Source organism: Conger conger, chromosome 12, assembly GCF_963514075.1.
Source record: "Conger conger chromosome 12, fConCon1.1, whole genome shotgun sequence".
In the NCBI taxonomy this organism is placed as follows: Eukaryota; Metazoa; Chordata; class Actinopteri; order Anguilliformes; family Congridae; genus Conger; species Conger conger.
In genome coordinates this window covers 15,637,810-15,659,534 of record NC_083771.1, presented here as the reverse complement: position 1 = coordinate 15,659,534, position 21,725 = coordinate 15,637,810, and the positions used below count along the sequence as shown (strand labels likewise).

General features: G+C 40.4%; 1 protein-coding gene across 2 annotated transcripts in view; it reads left to right on the top strand.

The window, feature by feature from the left end:
- The window catches only part of LOC133142484 (bone morphogenetic protein 1-like), a 54,685-nt gene that overhangs the window by 7,675 nt on the left and 25,285 nt on the right, over window positions 1-21,725 (top strand). For both annotated transcript variants that reach the window (XM_061263734.1, XM_061263735.1), the window contains exons 2-9: window positions 3,587-3,700; window positions 4,595-4,780; window positions 5,021-5,138; window positions 6,887-7,065; window positions 9,446-9,551; window positions 18,833-18,957; window positions 20,336-20,451; window positions 21,447-21,549. In XM_061263734.1, coding sequence (XP_061119718.1) covers window positions 3,587-3,700; window positions 4,595-4,780; window positions 5,021-5,138; window positions 6,887-7,065; window positions 9,446-9,551; window positions 18,833-18,957; window positions 20,336-20,451; window positions 21,447-21,549 — 1,047 coding nt within the window. The remainder of the gene's footprint in view (window positions 1-3,586; window positions 3,701-4,594; window positions 4,781-5,020; window positions 5,139-6,886; window positions 7,066-9,445; window positions 9,552-18,832; window positions 18,958-20,335; window positions 20,452-21,446; window positions 21,550-21,725) is intronic.

Genomic DNA, 21,725 nt, shown 5'->3' with positions numbered 1-21,725 from the left:
CCAAGTGGGTGCACAACAGGAAAAGCAGAAATCAGCCATGGCAGTTGTAACTGAAGTTCTAACTATGGTGGATTAATCCAATTTTAATCCAATTATATCTTCTTAACCACATTTTTGAATTTAGAAAGCTGTTTTCAATCACATACAGAAAAAAAATGAAAGACCATACGACCAGACGAACCCCTTCACTTTTTGCACACTTTTTTTAAATTTAATTTTAATTTAATTTTAAATTTTTTTTTACTGTGTTCTAGATGTCTTTTTGCCCTTTAATCTACACTCAATAACCCGTAATGACAAAGTGTTGTTTTCCTTACAACTGTAACCTTTCTGTTTGCATTTGTACATTGATCAGTACACTGTGGGCATTAAAATCTGCACACCACACGATTTTGCCTCTTGTCCTGTGTCCTTTGCAAATTATTCTGATCCAGTCTTTTACAAGGATTGTTGTAGTTAATTATTACCATTTCCTCCCCTTTCACCCATATTTCCAGTAGCAGATATTTCTGATCTACACCTCTGTCCAATACCCTATTTGGACACACAACCCCATCCTCCTCCATTATCTCTATCTTTACAAATCATTATACAGTGACTTCAGAAAGTATTCAGACCCCTTCACTTTTTGCACACTTCTGTGTATTATAGATTTAATTTAAAATGGATAAAACTACCATTTTTGCCCATGAATCTACACTCAATAACCCATAATGGAAAATGTATTAAAAATAAAAAACTGAAATCTCTCATTTATATGAGTATTCAGACCCTTAATTCAGTACTTTGTGGAAGCCCCTTTGGCAGCAATTACAGCTTTGAGTCTTCTTGGGTAAGTCTCTACAAGCTTTGCACACCAGGATTTTGGCAGTTTTTAGGCGTGTGTATTGTATTGAGAAAATGAGCGAGATAGTGAGTAAAAGTCATTGGCTATTTTAGCAATTGTTTGAATTTTAATGTTTTGTCTGTGTTGTAGTAGATCGTTTATCTTAGATTTATTATTATTATTATTATTATTATTATTATTATTATTCATTGTTGTTATTAGCTTCTTGAAGTTCGAAGACCACCAAGTCTACAGTAAAACTTAAGCTAGCTGCGATTGAACTGCATGTATTGTTGGCCACCTGTGCTATTAAGCTGCTACAAGAGATGCGTATTCAAAGTTTGCAAGAGATGGCTTTGATGATTTATGTCATTTGGACAGGTCTGTTAAGATTCATGCAAAATCTAAGGAGCATGTCAGTGCAAGCATGCAATAGATCATGTTGGGAAATTGAGCATTTGATTGATAAAGGTGCCTGATCAAAATTGGCAAAGCTTAACAAAATTATAAAGACCGTGAAATTCTTCAAAAGGATAATGGGGGAACTAACTATTTAGAGCTGACTGAAGTGCTTTCCCCGCAAGGATGATGTTTTGGCTGCACATTTAAGGTCATCCACCATGTTCTCTGCCATGTCCAAGACCATTGAAAATGGTCTACAGAGGGGTCCTTGGACTTCCTGACTTGGTTTTTGTCCTGACATGTAGTGTGAATTGTGGGACCTTAAATACAGAGGTGTGTGCCTTTCTAAATTATGTCCAATTCACTTCAGAATTAATTCTGCTTCTGCTATCAACAGTTATGAGTTGGGTGACCAGGTGTCCCGCATTACGCTGCACTGCCCAGTGTTTTTGGCCCTTTGTCCCACATCCCACAATTTCACCACTTGAACATTAAACGGTCGATTCTTATCAGTATCCAATAATCTCTTGCATTTTCTGCTGCTTAACCATCTCTGTTTTCTAGTCCTGCTCCTCCTCTTGTGCATAATTTGCTTATCTGACTTTCTGGAACAGACCCCTGGATTTGTGACAGACACTGATTAGTCTTGCTATGACAATTTTAGCCAATGTTGCAACTTATCAATTAATGGCAACACATTAAATGCATGAAATGCATGAAATGCATGAAATTAAATACAATTTAAATGAAATTAAATGAAATTAAAAAGCTCAGAATTCTTCTGTTCGGGACATGTTGGCTAACCCTGGTTCCTATAGTTACCTTGTAATAAATTCTGGAATGTTGAGTGATTCTGACCTGACTAGCTGTCTTTGGAATGCACCTTTTAAAACTGCGGTTGATCGGTGCTTTGTGCCTGTTTGCTGTGCCCAGGCTTCCTGATCTTGCCAAGTTTGCCAAAGTCGTTTGATCTTAATTTCCAATGGACCTCATGGCCTCAGAGGCCTGTGGAGTGGCTCCTTGCGGGGAGATCTTTTTGGCTTTTCTGTTAAAGGAATGGAATATACTGCTATATGTAAGATGCGTGAACATTTTGGAAGATATAATAAGAAATATATTTGTATTAATCTCTGTATGGTGTTTGCATGTTCTCCCTGTGTCCCCATGGATTTAGGTTAGGTTAATTGGAGAGTCTAAATTAATGTAGTTATGAGTTTGTGAGGGAATGGCATTTGGAATTTGGCAATGGATTTGGCAAAACCCCCCCCCCCCATCATAACCTGATCAGGAATAAGCGGATTAATGGAAATATATTTTTATTATATTTTTGCCAGAACCTGCAGGGTCGGCTTAGAATGGGCTTTATCCCTTACTGAGCGACCTTGTTGAAATGTGCATGCATGAGAAGCCTGCACAGGTTCTGCCTCTGTAGACAGAAAGGTGTAACAAGATGGCGGATAAACTCTTGCTTTGGTGATTGTGGTGTTTGTTCACAGGCTCATGTGGTCTGGGGGCAAAGGAGGCAAGCAATTTTCTGAGTGTTTTAGTAGAAGAAAAGCTAGCTAGCCAGTATCTAAAGCGCCCACAAAATGTTAAAAATACACTTAATTTTTAACACCACAAGTATTATATATATATATATATATATATATATATATATATCAACAATGACCCGAAGACACCCCTGGAATGTCTCTGACTGTCCTTGAGTGACCCAGCCAAGCCCAGACTTAAACCCCATTGAACATCTTTGGAGAGACTTGAAGATGGCATTTCAGATGCTTCCCAGCCAATTTCATGGAGCTTGAGATGATTGGCCAAATTGCTGTTTAGCCACCATTCCCAAAACTAACTAGACAGTTTCACAGACAGACTCACCCCTGAGCCCCAATTAATTATATTGACACAATCACCTCATCCAGAACAACACCACTTTCAGTGATCCCATGGAGACACAAACACCTCATCCAGAACAACGCCACTTTCAATGAACCCATGAACAAAATGCACATCCTGCTCTGTTCATACAGGAGGCATAAGACAGATATGCATGGCCGAGCTGTTCCCCCACAGCCAGCAAAATCACGATAACGCCATCGTCATGGTAGATTCAGGTACTATATGAACCCCATGATGGAAAGAGACAACATCACATAGGGCCATCTGCCCTAAAACACTATAACGAAGCAAATAAAATTCCAGTCCAAGAAATAAGAGAAAAACCTCTTGCAAGAAAGGCGAAAAGAAAGAATAAGGAAAACTGTCTGTTTAATGAGGCCACAGCCGGCCTCCCCATTCGTATGTCCACTTAAATGTCTGGAAAGGACATCTGCCTGACTCTCCGTATTTCTCTCTTAGCTGCATTTCTGGGAGATATCGCCTTGGATGAGGATGACCTGCGCATGTTCAAGAAGGCCGGCATCCTGAAAACAAGCCAGCAAACCGTCCAGAGCGTCAAACTCAGGCCTGCAGGTGTGGGTGCTCATTGGGTGGGGATGGAGGGGGCATAAGGGGTGGTGTTAAGACCAGGAATTACACACACTGACATTCCTTGTTTTCTTTTTGTTTTTCCCCATCTTTCTGTTTTTGTTTTGGCACTTGCTGCTGTGACATCAGGCAGCCGGACACACGTCGGTTCCACAGGTGATTTAGGTTGGCTTCTTAATTGATGTGGAAAGAATGTGAACACAAACTGAGATTGGTTGGTAGCTATTTACCGGTGAACATGACATAGAGGGAAGGTTACTGCATGTCGTATTACACAGTCATAATCACCTACCGGATTCGGGGGGAGAGATACGGCTTAGAGGGAAAGTTTATTCTTGCCACGTCATAGCGATATGCCAGTAAACATGAGGGAAGGTTACCACGTGTCGTATTAGAGTGTCATAATCACCTACCGGATTTGTGGAGAATAATTTTAATTAGTTCTTCCTCTGCTTTCTGTTACGTTCTTTCCAAGCCTGGAAAGTGCTTGGAAGCTATGGCGGAGAATTCGTTTTTGTTGTTTTTGTTTTATTTCTTTTGGAACCCATAAACTATTTGCATACGCACCAAGAGAGCACATCACCGCATAAGGCAGGACAATTTGGTTGATCCTGACGAGAGTAAGGGGGTCACCTGTGGAAACAGAAGCGAGTCACCTGTGGAAATGAAGGATGTTGTCCCGTGCCATTTTGTTTTCCTTTTACCATTAGGCCCACAGCACACACCTTAGGTTAGGAAACTTCTCTCAGTGAGCATCACTGTTATGCCAGCATACTATAGGCTCATTTTACAAGATATATTTCCCTGCATTTTCTTAAACTTATTTTCATAAGCATGCATACTGTAAATCGCTGCTTGTTTTATGCCGTTGAATGGCAGACGCTTCAGCCAATGAGACTACTCTGAATGGCACGACACCAGGCCCATACATTGCTGAGCTGGACCTAAACATTACTGCGTCTGAAAATCGACGCTCCCGTCGTAGGAAAAGGGCGGCCACCTCCCGGCCCGAGAGGATCTGGCCAGATGGGATCATCCCGTTCGTGATGAGTGGGAATTTCACTGGTGAGTAGGTTCTGTGGAAGCTGTCGGTTTAAAGACCTGCTCCATTTGTCCATTTGTGAAATAACCACTGGACAGCTGCATTTAAGGTTGTGTACAGTGTGTGGCTTGAGAGCTTTTCATTAATAAGTGCATAAAATAATAGAATGACAATGAAATTGATGAATGGCGATGGGTTTTAAAAACATGTCGCTCATTCGCTGTATTTGTGAAGTGCTGCTGGTGCCTGGTGTTCCCCTCCAGGCAGCCAGCGGGCGATATTCCGGCAGGCCATGCGTCACTGGGAGAAGCACACCTGCGTGACATTTATTGAGAGAACGACCGAGGAGAGCTACATCATGTTCACCTACCGACCGTGTGGGTAAGTCTACTCTGAAGAGAAGGGGGAGATCATGAGCTTCGATCAGTGGTGCGCAACAAGGGCTTATCCGTTTCAGTTGTGCCAACTTTTGCTCTTAATGACTTAATCAGCTCAATCATATTTTCATCTGACATTTTGACGAGCACCAGCTACAGCTGCAGGCGGCAAGTATATCATAAAGCTTTTACCAATAACCTGGTCTCCGGCTTGCAGCCCCGCTGGCCACATGACTCTCCCTGCTGCCCTGTTCATTATTGAAGAATAACCCCTTGTTATTTGTTAATTGTTTTATTGTTGTCAGAGTCCCCCCTAACCCAGGGGAATTATAATAATGAAGTATAACAACAGACTAACATGTTATGCAAAAGTAGATGGCTAACACTTGAGCTAAATATTCTATTTAACAGGAGAATAGCCTAGCAGGAAATGTTCAGAAATGTCCTTGCAAACATTAGATACAATTTAAAAGAATTCGATTTTTCATGTAGCATTAGCTACAAAGAAATGAGCTAAATACCAAAAGTTATCCAACTACTAGATAGGTGACAATTAAATGCTAACATGTTACCTAACCTCCTCCCGGTCAAACAATACGTATGCGTATTTCGGCTTTCAGTCAATTTACTAAAACTTTCCTTGTAACAATAATGTTGGGATTATTAACATTTTGTGACTGACAGTTAGCAAAGCGCGGAGAATGTCATCCGCTGGTTTTCCTGTATTTACGTCTCAATTTCTTATCAGTCCGTGCTTTAATTGGCATGCTAATGTTACTTTGAAAAGGTAATTTTGATTTTAATTCATAATGATGGAATACCAATCAAGCAGCTGTGCAAGTAGATTTTCATAGCATAAGGAAATGAATGGAAACCAATGGCTGCTTGGAAGGCAGGAAAAATGTATTCAACAATGTAAAAAGCTCTTGTAGCCTGTGCCTTTCAAATAGGTTTGCAGCAATATATTTTTAATTTGACTAATCGTTAAATAATTTCACACACTACACATGTTGGGAAATAAAGCTTATGTCAATAAGTTTTATGTTTTCATTTTCAGTTTACAGTATTTTTTTTGTATATTTATCAAGGGTGCCAATAATTCTGGAGCCCACTGTATATGAAGGTTCATTGTTGTCAGGTTCTTTGTTGTCTCATTTTTGTCTAAGTGGTTAGCATTTCCGTGTTTTGCTACCCTCTGTGCTCACCGTAGTCTGTCTGTCAGTTCATTCATTCCCTGTCATTCGTTTCACCTGTCTCCCACTGAAAACCCCCTCTGTTTGTGCAGTTAGTTGCCAGATTGTCATGAGCCTTGGCAATACTCTCCAGTGTTATTTTCTGATTGACTTCTGTTTTGACCTGTTTTGTTTTAGACCTTCGTCTCTGGATTTACCCTTTTGTTCTGATTTGACCCGTTGTGTTTGGACTCTGTTTGGCTATTCGGTTTTTGATTTTGGATTCTCCTTTTGTTTGGACTGCCCGTGTGTTATCAACCCTTTGCTTGTGACATTGACCACATACTGGATTATCCCTGCTTGTATACCGACCCTTTGCCTGGACTCTCGATTTTGATCTGCCTGCTTTCTGTCAGTACTTTTGCTGGATATGGACCCCTGCCTGTCTGACCTGTGCTGAAGTTAATAAAGACTTGTCCTTTTACTTATAGAATCTACATATTCCCCCTGTAGATGTTGTTCCTATGTAGGTAGGAGTGCTTGTGCCTGGCTTAAATAATCTACATATTCCCCCCTGTAGATGTTGTTCCTATGTAGGCAGAAGAGGTGGGGGTCCCCAGGCCATTTCCATTGGAAAGAACTGTGACAAGTTTGGCATTGTGGTGCACGAGTTGGGCCACGTGATTGGGTTCTGGCATGAGCACACTAGGCCTGATAGGGACGACCACGTCAGCATCGTCAGAGAGAACGTCCAGCCAGGTAAGATGTCACTTCCTGTCAGTCTACCCACTTCCTGTCTGCATCTCCACATCTGAACACCAGGGGCCAGATTGTAAGGATTGTGACTGCTTTTCCAATGCAAATTAGATATTGCAAAAAATGTGCAGTATCTATATGGGATTTTCTAAACAGCCAAATTGGGTCAAATTTTCCATTAGGATGTAATTTGGGATGCAGTATTCACTACACCACCTGATTTTGCTAATTATTTTACATCTTTGGTTCAGATAGTTATTGATATAGTTATTATATATATAATTAGAGAAATCCAGTGGTGTAGTGCGCTCTTGAAGCAAATACCTGTAGATACTGGGACGTGGAGTTGAGTAGCGCTTCAGACACTAAGGCCCACAGGACGTGGAGTTGAGTAGTGCTGCAGACACTGCAGGACATGGAGTTGAGTAGCACTGCAGACACTGCAGGACGTGGAGTTGAGTAGCGCTTCAGACACTGAGGCCCACAGGACGTGGAGTTGAGTAGCGCTGCAGACACTGCAGGGCATGGAGTTGAGTAGCACTGCAGACACTGCAGGACGTGGAGTTGAGTAGCGCTGCAGACACTGCAGGGCATAGAGTTGAGTAGCACTGCAGACACTGCAGGACATGGAGTTGAGTAGCACTGCAGACACTGCAGGACGTGGAGTTGAGTAGCACTGCAGACACTGCAGGACGTGGAGTTGAGTAGCACTGCAGACACTGCGTTCTGAATGCAGTTTTACCTTCAGATGCGCTGTGGCCTTCTCCCATCACAAGTTGATTTGTGTCTATGACTTTCTCATTTTGTAGGACTTTTTCCACCTGTTGTTCTATCAGTGCTAATATTCTTTCTGCCTCTTTTACCCTTGTAAAGTTTTTCTTTTGTATGCTGCCTAATATCATGCTGTCATGGCCTACCTGTAATAATTAATTTTGTATGTGATGTTAGATGTAAGTTTTTCTCTCTCCACGGGCGTTGTATTCCTATGCTGTAATACAGCATAAAGCAGTAGCTATAGTCCCTTCCAAAAGTATTGGAACAGCAGAGTCAATTACTTTGTTTTTGCTGTACACTGAAGACAGTTGAGTTTGAGGTCAAAAGATATACATGACAGATCCAAATTTCAGCTTTTATTTCCAGGTATTTTTATCTTTATTTAACAACTTAGAATATATCACCTTTTGTATCAAACCACCAAATTTTTAGGTGAGCAAAAGTATTGGAACATGTGACTGACAGGTGTTTCTTGTTGCCAAGATGTGTCCTGTTAGATTGATTGGTTAAACAATAAATAGTTTTGAATGTCTACTCTTGGTTTTAGCCTTGGGTGTTGCCTGTGAAGCATTTGTGTTAGAAAAGATAAACCAACATGAAGACAAGAGAGCTGTCTTTGGGAGAAAAGAAAACCATTTTGAAGCTTATAAAAGAGGAGAAATCCATTGCACAAGCATTGGGGATAGCTTGTAGAACAACTTGGAATGTCGTGAAAAAGAAAGAAACCGCTGGTGTACTGAGCAACAGACTTCAAACAGATTGACCAAGGAAAACAACAGCAGTTCATGACAGAAACATTGTGAGAGCTGTGAAGAAAACCCCCAAAGCATCAGTCAGTGACATCACAAACAATCTCCACAGGGCAGGGGTGAAGGTATCTCAATCAACTGTTCAAAGAAGACTTAGAGAGCAGCAATATAGAGGCTATGCCACAAGATGCAAACTCATCAGTTGTAAGAATTGGAAGGTGAGATTAGTTCAGTTCGCAAAGAAGTACAGAGATGAGCCACAAAAGTTCTGGAACAAAGTTTCATGGACTGATGAGACAGAGATCAACCTCTATAAAAGTGATGGAAAGAAGGGATATGCTCATGATCCAATACATAAAAGCTCAGCTGTGAAGCACGATGGAGAAAGTGTCATGGCTTGGGCTTGCATGACTCCTCCTGGAGTGGGCTCACTAATCTTTATTGATGATGTAACTCATGACAGTAGCAGTAGGATGAAGTCTTCAAAAACATTCTGTCTGCCGAATGCATCCAAATGAATTGGTAGTAACTTCATCATGCAGGAAGACAATGGCCCAAAACACACTGCCTACACAACAAAGGACTTCATGAGGCAGAAAAAGGGGAAGGTTTTAGACTGGACAAGTCAATCACCAGACCTTAACCCTATTGAGCCTGCATTTCACCTCCTGAAGAGGGGATTGAAGGGAAAACCCCCACGAAACAAGCAAAGTTTGAACATAAAATAGAGACTATTATCTGTGTTATTTAATAAAATGCTTTTTCATTTTTATTAAGGGTGCCAATAATTTTGGAGCCCACTGTAGTCATGATGCATACGCGTACATGCTAAAGATACAACCCTGATGTTTTCCCCACAGGACAGGAGTACAATTTCCTTAAGATGGAACCTGGGGAGGTTGATTCGCTGGGGGAAACATATGACTTTAACAGCATAATGCACTACGCTAGGAACACATTCTCCAGGTAGGAAACCATGTGGCTGTATTTTGTCGCCATGTTTATCTGATTTTCTGCCTTCAGTTCAAGGGGCTGTAAACTACCATTCACTTTACATACTGTAAAATGTTGTTTAATTAAGGGGTACGGGGTGTGTAAATAAAGGGTACGGGGTGTTAAAATAAAGAATACTGGGTGTTTAGATATGGGGTACTTAAATGAGGGGTGCAGGTCGTTTAAATATGGCGTACAGGGTGTTTAAATAAGGTGTATGGGGTGTTTCCATAAGGGGTGCAGGGTATTTAAATGAGGGATATGGGATGTTTAAATAAGGGGTACAGGGTGTTTAAATGAGGGGTACAGGGTGTTTAAATGAGGGGTACAGGGTGTTTAAATGAGGGATATGGGGTGTTTAAATAAGGGATATGGGGTGGTTACATATGGGGTATGGGGTGTTTAAATAAGGGGTAAGTGGTGTTTAAATAAGGGATATGGGGTGGTTACATATGGGGTATGGGGTGTTTAAATAAGGGGTAAGTGGTGTTTAAATAAGGAGTATGGTGTGTTAAAATAACCTCCAGAATTATTTTTCACTACGCCGTTACGCAGTCATTTACAGGAAATTCCTACCAGGGGTGGAGCATGCTTAGAATGACGCAAAGGAAAAGTCTGAACCTCAGAAAACCCAAAAAGTCTGGTCTACTTAACTGGGTTATGGAATTGGAAATCTACATTAATACGAAAGGACGACTGCATAATGCAGAGGAGTAACAATATTAATTGAGAAACTTGAAATTAGGCAAGGTAGTGAGCTTAAAGGAGTAACATGGTCGGTCACACTTTCTAGATTTTTATTTGCAATGTGCACAAGAGAGCATTGCAGAAACACGATGAAAGTATTAAATATGCCCGTTCTTTAGTTTTAGAGAAGCTTTAAATTTATTGTCCTATTTTCAACCAGCTGAGAATGTTCTCCTCATAGTGCGTCAAAGGAGGATAACCACTCTCCTTATCCCTCCCCTATAACTCATGACCCATAGTTTTCACTGCTGGCCTACAGGCAAGACAATGCAAATATTTGACGAACGTTAGGTTCACTTAAATTAGAGTGCCTTTTAAAGTCTATTGGACTATTTATCATTATATTCATTTTTCTAGCTAGCTAGTTTGCTTTCATAAGGTGACGTTATCAATAACGTTAGCTAGCTAGTTTGCTGTCTTAAGGACGTTATAGTTGTGCTAGCTGTATAGTTGTATAGTTAGCTAGCTTGTGAAAATTCAGTCTCCCAAGATGAGCACGTATCATGGAGATAGTGACAACCTATAACTATAGCTATAGTGACAACCAACAATATGTGGAAAATGGGGGCACCGTCTGTCAGTTCTCATTACCATGCCCAGACAGTTTGGGTGAACTTTTATAGTGGGACATTTAGGCTTAGAAAAAAAGTTTTCAAATACATTGAAATGACTGACTAATAAAAAAAAAAAAATTATGCACATTTGTTTTATTGTTGCCTAAAGACAACTGGCAAGTGTCACATTCAACCACCATGTTACTCTTTTAATGGCTGTTGCTAAACAGTAGCCTATAAGGAAAGTAGGCTACCACTTTTGACATAAAAAGGACCAGGACAAAAATCACTGTTGGATGGGAGCAAGAAGCAGGCAAATAATTTTAATGGGCTATTATAACTGTATGCAGGGGCGTAGCTAAGAATTCCAGGCCCCCTGAATGAAAATTGCTGTGGCCCCCCATTTCCATTTTTTCTTCATATACACTCACTGAGCACTTTATTAGGAACACTATACTAATACTAACTGGCATGGATTCCACATGATATTGAAAACATTCCTTTGAGATTCTGTTCCATGTTGACATAATTGCATCATGCAATTTCTAGAGATTTGTCAACTGCACATTCATGCTGTGAATATCCAGTTCTACCACATGCCAAAGGTGTTCTATTGGATTCAGATCCGGTGACTGGCAAGGTCACTGAAGGACATTTAACATCATCTTGAAACCAGTTTGAGACGACTTTTGGTTTGTGACATGGTGCATTATCAAGCTGGAAGTAACCATTAGGAGATGGGTAGTCAGGAATGCACATGGTCAGCAACAATAAACAGGCTGCGGCATTCATGTCTAAAAAATATTAAAAAAATATTAGCAGTTATAATGTGCTCACTGAGTGTATACAGTACATGGGCTCCAAGGTTATTGGAACCTAAGTAAAAATTAAAGGCTGCATATAATAAACAACCCAGATAATAATCTGTATTTTAAGTCCAACATATGGGAAAACTATATAGTTTATTCTATTGAAGTTAATAATTTTGTTCTGAAAATCATAGGTTCCATTATTATTGGCATCTCTAACAATACAATGGCAATGCAATTTTACAATTTAGTTATTGTGGAACCTGTTTTTTTGGATAAATATATATTTTTATTTTTGACAAAAACGTCTTTGGTTGATTCCAATGAATCATTAACCTTCATATTATGTTTGCGGTCAGTTTGACCCTATTCAGTGTTTGACATCTCTTAAAAACCAGTTAACCCTTTTTTATATTGATACTGTATTTTCATAATTTTCTAATTTGGTGGGATTAAATAGTAAACATGCAATAAACATACTGCTATGCTGTAAGTCCTGCTAAGTCCTGTACCAACTTTGCATACAAATATGGGGTTATTTTGACCCTCTGTAACTGTATAAAATGTAAGAAAATATACAACCATTTAAATTTTTACTTAACCAAGACAATCCAAACCTACACCCTCGTTCTTACACGAAGCAAGACAATCCAAACCTACACCCTTGTTCTTACACAAACAAGACAATCCAAACCTACACCCTGGTTCTTACACAAACCAAGACAATCCAAACCTACAGCTTTGTTCTTACTTGAACCAAGACAAACCAAACCTACACCCTTGTTCTTACACAAACCAATCCAAACCTACACCCTGGTTCTTACATGAACCAAGACAATCCAAATCTACTCCCTCGTTCTTAAATAAACCAAGACAATCCAAACCTACACCCTTGTTCTTACACAAACCAAGACAATCCAAACCCACACCCTTGTTCTTACACAACCAAGGCAAACCAAGCCTACACCCTTGTTCTTACTCAAACCAAGACAATCCAAACCTACACCCTTGTTCTTACACAAACCAAGACAATAGCTTGTAGTAAACCTGTTTTTATCTTTACTCTGGCTACCTGTTAATTATTTGTCGTAAATGGTTCTAGCAATTGAGTTACATTATTTATCTTTTACTGATCCCTGATGTGACCTCAGATCTGCAGCTGGCCTGCTCCAAGTTTCAAAGGTGAAGTACAAAACGTTTCTTTCTGTTTTTATGCAACTAATCTATATGTTTGCTTTCTCTTGATTTCCAAGGATATTTGTAATCATTGATAGCAGTCTGCCCTCCATGCATCTATGAGGGCACTAGGTAGTACTTTCTAAAGCACACAGATAAAATTATTGTGAGTTGAGTACTTCTGAGTGAAAATAGCTGCTTTATTTTAACCCCATAAGTGGGTCTATTTGCATTCGTTCTCTTTTTTCATGGTGAAATGTGGACAATATGGTCACAGGATATACTATTTTTAAAACCGTTAAAACTCACAGTTCTACACTGTTTTCCAAAGATATTGCTTCATCAATAATAGTTATGTATTTTGTAACATGCGGTGGCAAAACAACTTTATTAATCCCTGAAAGTGAAATTACATATGACAGATTGCAGCAGCACCAAACAATACATGTATAATACACATACATGCACATGTATAATGGAATAAATAGATGGTGTGGGCAGCTATGTGTGACCTCCTAACTCTCATAAATATCAATCTCATTAATGTACAAGAGAAGTGCTATACAGCATTCAGTAGCTGGACTGCAGAGGGTATGAATGACAATTTACAAGCAGATAAGGCATACCCAGACCCTGATGGCACCAGTGAAAATTCACATGCTAAGATGTGCGCTGAAAGACCCAGTATACTCTGTATTTTCCTCAAAGTCTGTTAGTTGCAAAAGGAGCCCAAATCTCTCTGCTTAGTTCCAATGGAACAGATTGTCACAATATTATTCAAACTGTTTCTATCCTTCAGTGACAAGCCATTTAACCAACAAATAAAACATTTTTTGATTAAAAAAAAAATGAAAGAAAAGACTTCTGAAGGACACTACCCTCTGCTGGCCTCGTTTGACAAAGTTGGTTGTCAAACACCATCCCCAGATATTAGCAGGAGTCAACCATTTCAACCTTCTCACCATGTGTGTTACTCTCTATGATGGAATCTTCGTCCCGTCTAAAATCAGTTATCAGCTCCTTCGTTTTGGATACATTTAACTCCAAAAAGTTGTCATTACACCAATTTATAAAAGCTGGGAGAGCCAGACCACGGTCTCTTTCTGGACCTTGAAGGAGAGACAGCAAACGTCCTTACCTTCAATGCATTTTGGAAATCCACTGACAGCATGAATCAGAGTAAAATTAGTTAGTTAGTTAGTTATGTAAGCCATTACATACTTGTATAGGCTCTCTGGAACACGATCAGCCCACCTAGGCACCTACAAGGTTCTCTGACTAATACCGTAAGGCAGTCTCTCATTATAGGCAACATGTGCATCCAACTTCAGCAAGTGCTCCAAGTGCATCTAACTACAGCATAACTTCCATAATGTTTCCAATGGTGTATGGTTTGTTAGGCTTGCATTATACAATAAACATTTTTAAGCAAACCTTAACCTTTCCAGTACACACAGTGAGACCGCTGCGCACTGACAAAAACAGTTCTTTACATTTTATGCTGGAAACAGAGGAGAGTGAAAACGACTCCACAGTTGAGGGCCTTTTCTGTGACTTGGCCCCATTTTATATCAGTGAGCATATAAAATAATTCTCAAAGTGTTTTGTTATTATACAGCACACTTATGAGTCAGGAACAGGCCTGCTTTCACTAATAAATGGTATGTAATTATTGTAATTATTTTTTTCAATCTTCTGACCCGCTGCTTCCAGAGGAGTGAGCAAGGAGAGGAAAGTTGAGAGGCAGAGGGTGACCGGCAGGGTGGAATCAGAATACTTTTTTCAGAAGCATTTCTGGGCACTTTTTCCAAGATAGTTTAGCATACAATATATAGTAATTTACACCTCATAAGACCCATAATATGATCTGGTAACCAGAGTCTCCAAATGGCATTTTTGGAAACGCGCCTGGACAAAAGTCAATTGAAAAGAAAGAACAAAATAAAAGCAATGCACGTCATGTCACCTGGGTCGTCCGTCCACCCTTGAGTGTGCGCAGCAGCCCTTCCCTGTAGAGGCTTGCTAAAACAAACAGAGAGCAGCCAGAAGGGCTTTGTCTGCCTGGGTAGTGGCAGGAATGGCCTTGTTCTCTGGCCGTGTTGCTCCAGTCCCCTCCCCCGCTGTTTGCACATGCCTGCTGTTCACGGGCACACTACCATGGGAACAGAGTAAGAGCAAGCTTCCAATCCAGCGCAATGGGGGAGACAACAAAGTAGAAGAGCATAATGGTTGTGGTGTGTGAAGACCCGGCCAAGCTCTTTTTCAAAAGGTGGGTGCCCTACACCTCAAAAAGAGAGAAGAAGATCATTTTCCTAAAAATGCCAACAAAGGTAGATCTGATTGTGTGAAGTCATGCTGGGTCCTTTTTTACGAGCATATTGCAAATTGAACCTCTCCACTGCCTGTTGGGGGGATACTCTTTTTCGAGTAACCCCTCCACTTCCTGTTTGGGGGGATACTCATATTATAGTAACCCCTCCACTTCCTGTTGGGGAGATACTCATATTAGAGTAACCCCTCCACTTCCTGCCGTGGGGATACTCATATTAGAGTAACCTCTCCACATCCTGCCGTGGGGATACTCATATTAGAGTAACCCCTCCACTTCCTGCTGTGGGAATACTCATATTAGAGTAACCCCTCTACTTCCTGCTGTGGGAATACTCATATCAGAGTAACCCCTCCACTTCCTGTTGTGGGGATACTCATTACTTGTGAGGTTCTGGAGGGCTCTCTCTGTATGGGGACACATATCAACATCAGTCTATGTAGATATGACATGACAGTGGAGGAATGTGAGTCCCATATGGCAGCAAGCTAGGAATAACACATGAATGAGTGGGAATAACATTGGTTTGTTGGTGTGTTTGCGTACTTCTGGGTAACTGCAAATAGAACCATTTTAGTTACCAATGGAAATTATAGATCTATATCCAATACATATAATCATTTATAGAATGGCATGTTTAAACTACTTAGCTGTAAGTTTAGGCTAAGTTGTTTTACTGGGAAAAAAAACGTTAATCTATTAAGACTAATTGCCATTGGAAAGCCTATATTGTCTTCTACTTCATCATTACAGAATGGACTGAAAGGAGGTGTAATGACATAAAATGCAAGTGGGTTTGATAGAGCGGTTAAGAGTCAGGCTGCGTGTTGAATTTTTTTTTTGTTGTTGTTGTTGTGCTAGATAAAAGGAAGGAATTAGTACAGCATCCCGAGGAGCTTAGGATGCAGATTTGTCAGCGAGTCCTTGCCAGAGTGCATATTTGTTCCAGCGAACTGCTTTTATCTATGACTATTTTTTATGCCATTTCAATGGCGTCTCCACATTAGGGGCCGATGGGGCCCGGACCAACCACTAGATGGTGGTATTGCATTCCTATCTCTCATTGACTTTATCTCTGAAGCAATGCAGTTCAATGAAGAACGTTTGTTTGGAATCGCTCAACCTTAGATAGGTGTTATCCGTATTTCCTCTCTTAAAATGCACTCAAAGTGATCCAAATTGTTTGTGGAATCTGTACTCTAGCGTATGGCGCTTGATGCCGGCAATGATCTGTCAGTGGAGCTGGCCCCACAGTCCTGGCAGTATGGCAGGGAACCCCTTCTGCACGTGTCATAACGGCTTTTCTATGTTGGCCTGTGGGGCCGGCCCCACGTCTGGTAACTCCAGTTGAAGCTGGAGTATCGGGGCTCATTCCAATCGCTTTTTTTTTTTTTTTGCTCATCCCTTTTCTTTTTCTTGCTCTTTTGTCTACTTCTAGCTGCACCCATCGGGAGAGGCTAGGGAAAATGGCAAGAAAAAGAAATGAAGATGGAGAAATCGAGGAAACATGAATTAGGCAAATGGAATGCCCTCGCTCCTTCAAACGTAAGTTCAAAGCCACGTCAGTTACAGACGTGGCAGATGGGGAGAGGTGGATCCACAGTTCGATTATTTATATGTCATGTTTTTTGAAAAGAAAACTTCCGTAAGGGATGCGCTGATGTTTTCTTGCTTAAAGGAAAGATTGAGAGTTCCTAACTTCTATTTCTAGCTAACATTTAAGTGGTTGGAATATCCTTAGAGATGGCAGACCGATTTCCGTGTCAGGAGCAAGGAAGGAAAAAAATAAGAAAAATAAGTGATTGGAATGAGTCATCGGTCTCGTTATAACTAGGAGAGCTTAGCTGTAGCCAAATAAATATCACAGTTTATTATAATATCACCAAGAAAGAGGTGTAATGCATCTTAACCTCTATACAGAATCTAGCAACCCAAAGGTTGGGAAAATATTAGCATCACCCAAGGAGGAAAGGGTAAAAAACGATTTCAATCCGGCGTGTTTCCAGAGTTCTCCTGTCGGGATCTGGTAGGCTGGATTAATTTGCTCAAATCCCTTGAAACAACCCATTTTTATATTTTAGCTATAAATTAGCAGAAGAATCAACAAACATTGCTTGCACTGCCCCTTCTGTTGGACTCATTTTCATTGTGTTATAGCCTGTTGTATTAATGCTAAGTTTGCTGTGTTATTGTACATTTAATTAAATTCAATAGGTAGTGTAGCCTATACATAATTTCAGGAAAATTGAGTTAATTGTGTAGTGTATTTATTGATTCATTTGCTGTTCTTACTCTGGTACTGCAGCCTTACATTTGACTGTAACAAAGCGCAGCAAATGAATCAATAAATACACTACACAATTAACTCAATTTTCCTGAAATTATGTATAGGCTACACTACCTATTGTACATTTAATTAAATTCAATAGGTAGTGTAGCCTAAACATAATTTCAGGAAAATTGAGTTAATTGTGTAGTGTATTTATTGATTCATTTGCTGTTCTTACTCTGTGGTACTGCAGCCTTACATTTGACTGTAACAAAGCACAGCCAACTGAAATGACCGTTTGTTTTGTTTTAATTGTCTATGTTTATTCTACCTTTTCCTCACTGCATAGTGCAGTTGCAGACCAGTTCACCTACAATATAAACAGGGAGTTATTCCAGCTAACTTGATGAACTGATAATTATGCCAGCTCCCCTGATTACCTTCATGTGTGATCAAATCAGGGGAAAGTAGCCAGACTTTCTTGTAGCCCTAAGTGAGCAGCTAGTGATAGTGTGTTATGAGGGTTTCATCACAGTGTCAGACTAGCAAGGTCGAGGCTCACAATGGTCACTGCTAGGCTTGACCAGTTGATCGGTGCCCCACCAGAATTTCTATCCCGAAAATGCCACTGTGGATGTAGTTCATCCCTATCACATTCTTAGGCCGTATGTACGGTTTAGTTTTCAACAGAACGCAGCCAACATAAAGAATTACGTCAACCAGAAAGAATGCAAGGCAGTGCTACAGAGTGCTACACGAAGTGACTCCTAGGCATCAGCTGTTTACACAAATCGTTGTCTAGTTCATATAATCAGACAGAGCAGAGATACACTTCTTTCATTAAATGTATAATAATAAAATAATTAAAGATTTTGTTAATACTGAATAAAGATACAAATATGTAATTGTGAATAGGAATATGATCTGCCATTCTCTCAGTCCCCCCCCCCCTTCCAGCAAGCTCCAGTGGGCGGGCTGGGGTAGGCGAAGGAGTCTTCACCAGGTATCTAAATACATATGTGCATTGAGGCTCTAAGAGTTACTCTCTGTCCGTACTGGAGACTGGAGACTGGAGACTGGACTGGACATGGATGCACCCTAGACTGGAGTGGAGAAACACAGTTTAGCTTGCTGTATTAACAGTAACAGTACTCCCCAGTATGTTCATCAGAGGGACTCTTCATCAAAGTTGGACACCAGTGTATCACCATCGAATTGAACTTTCAAGTGGAGTAATTGGGGCTTTTTTTAAATGTCTTTTTTTTGGTGTCCTTTGTATTGCTGTAAAGAAGCTTGTGCTTGAAAAGTGCTATACATATAAATATATTATCATTACTTCCTGAGCAAGTCTTTTTTTACTGTAAATACAGGGGCATCTTCCTGGACACTATCCTCCCACGCTACGATGTGAATGGGGTGCGGCCGCCTATCGGACAGAGGACACAGCTAAGCGAGGGGGACATCGCCCAGGCCCGCAAACTCTACAAGTGTCCAAGTAAGAACTACACACACTGCAAACCCTACAAACCCTAACGACAAACAGTCACTACGAACCCCGACGACAAACACTAACAATGCAACACTGCTTCGTTTCTTTTAGAAAACTCAGTAAAAAGTCACAATTCTTCTCGATTAAATCATTTGCTGCGCTATTGTCGAGCCAAATCCCTTCTCTGGCCCTAAAATCGGACATTGTATTCAGCACAGTCTGCACAGGGTTATTCTCCTTAATTTGTTTCCTCTGTCATACTCTGTTAATCTCTGGCTGTAGCTGCAGTTCTCTGATTTGCTTCCTCTTTGCCTTTGCCTCTCTGTGAAAACTGTTTTGGCTTGTCTTGGTTGGTCACGGTCTTACAGTAGTTTACATGTACTGTAGCTATTTGATATGAGCACAAATTCGAACTGATTTATGTATTTATCTATGTAATGTTACTGTCTGTGAAAACCTCTTATTTATGTGTTGTTAAAAAATGACACCGGTTATCTGCGGAATCTGCTTCAGGTACATGTTGTTGTAGCTGTTTAATTCCTTTCGGTAAACCCTTGTAGCTGCGGTGGCTTTTTCAATAAGCTGTTGCCGCATGTCCCAGCCCATAAACTTGTACGTCCACACGTACACAGAGGCCCTTTGTGGCTTCTAGTCTGCAGTATACATAGTCTTCAGGTCCATGAGCATCCACCGCTAATCCAGTGCAGCTATGTTTTCCAAGCCTATGTGTTCTCGGGGGGTTGGAGGGACAGAATGTTATGTGCCCTTTCTGCCAGTTCACATAGTGTCCACACGACTTGTGGGCTATTACTTTAGCAAATTAACTGCAAATCCACTCAACAGGAGCAACCCCTGTGCTTTGTTTACTTATTGGCAATTGTGAAATGGTTAGGTATAGATTTTACAGCAATACTGAAATAAAATGAAATAAAAAAACAAACTAGATTTTACCTTTATCTTAATTTCAAACAGCATAAACAATGTACAGCGGGCTCAAGAATGACTGGCGCCCCTGACTGACAATGCACAAAAATAATTTCAAATAATAAAAAATATAATTATTGCGAAACCCAAAATGCCAACATGTGGAAAAATTCTGTACTTTATCAGTGTTTCCATGGAACAAACCAGTGGTGAAATACATCTGAAAAAAAATATTTCACCACAATCATAATTATTAGCACCCCTGATTTAGTACTTGGTGCATCCACCTCTGGAAAGGATAACAGCTTTTCCTGTAATGCTTGAAAACACATCTTTTTTTGGTTTTGAACCATTCCTCTGCATCGATCAAAGAGTTGGAACTCCAGTAACTTGTTGACAGCTCCTCCCTCCGCCTAACAGACGGGTTCCTCATGCTTGTGCACGTCTTGTGCTTTGGTAGAGTGCACCAAAAGCCTGCAGGCCAGCATTGGAGAGTTCTCCTCACCTGGGTTCCCCAACGGATACTCTCCCTACGTGCACTGTGTCTGGAGGATATCGGTCACACCTGGGGAAAAGGTAGGTATGCCCTATCTAAAGCACTCATGCAAAGGGACAACCAATTCAGTTTTTGAGTCGTTCAAGCTACTTTCTCAGACACCACCATAAAAAAACTCTTGCTTTGGCAAACATATTACTGACTTTTTATTTCTGCTTGGCTCAACAACAATGATAGTGTTTATTTTTTATTTTAGGTCTTGGAAACTTGTGGGAGGGTCAAAGTGAGGTTTCACATCATGCAGAACGGTAGACAGACCAGTGGTTTCCAACCTCGATATGCTGGCTGTTCATGTTATGCTTGCTATGCTATATTGCAAACAAATACTATAACGTGTTAAAAACCAAGAGGAGCCTATTGCGTTACTTATCCATTGAAATATGTTGCCTTTTTATGTGGGCTAATTGTTTGCAACACAGCACAATAAGCACAATGTGAACATTGTATTTCTATGCCGTGTATAGCTAGTTATTTCTAGCATAGCATGGCTTAAAATGGTAAATAATTCATCTAAACATGAAAAGCCCAAAAAAATAACGGTTTGATAAATTTCTCAGATTGCAAATTTGTTTGGAATACATGCTATCCTGAGTGCGGTCATTTGAATTTTGTTCCATGATATCTCCTATTAGGAGGGCCACACTGCCTCCTTTCATGACTTTTTCTGAATACAGTATGTCCTAGCCTACCTTAGAATAGCAAAAACTTTGAGAACAACGGGGAAGAAAGTGCTGAAGTGAACCCCCCATCCTTCACCCGGCATCACACAAATAATTCCATTCGCATAGGGTGTGTCCCAATAGGGTACTCCGAAAAAGATTATGTATCCTCCTTTCCTTCTCTCCACTTAGATGACAACTATCACATTTGCAGCTCATTAATAGAACAATAACAGGCTACTATAGTGGTATAAATAGAGGTAGAATAAGGTTAGAAAGGCAACAATAAGGTTAAGGGGAGTGTGCTGATGATCTTTGGAATGTGTAACTTTCCCACTTGTTTTTCTTTATTAAAGATCATCCTGAACTTCACCTCCTTGGACCTTTACCAAAGTCACCTGTGCTGGTACGACCATGTGGAGATCAGAGATGGTTACTGGAGCAAAGCACCACTGAAAGGTCTCTACCGATTTTAAATCAAGAGATGCTCTATTTGGGAAAGAGGGTTCTTTGAAAAATCAGGAAAATGTTCTAGCAGAGATGTGCTCTGCATTCTTGGCTACTAAACTGGGATTTTGGTAACACTTTACAAAAAGGTTACATGAATTGACATTAACTAATGTAGTTGTTAACAA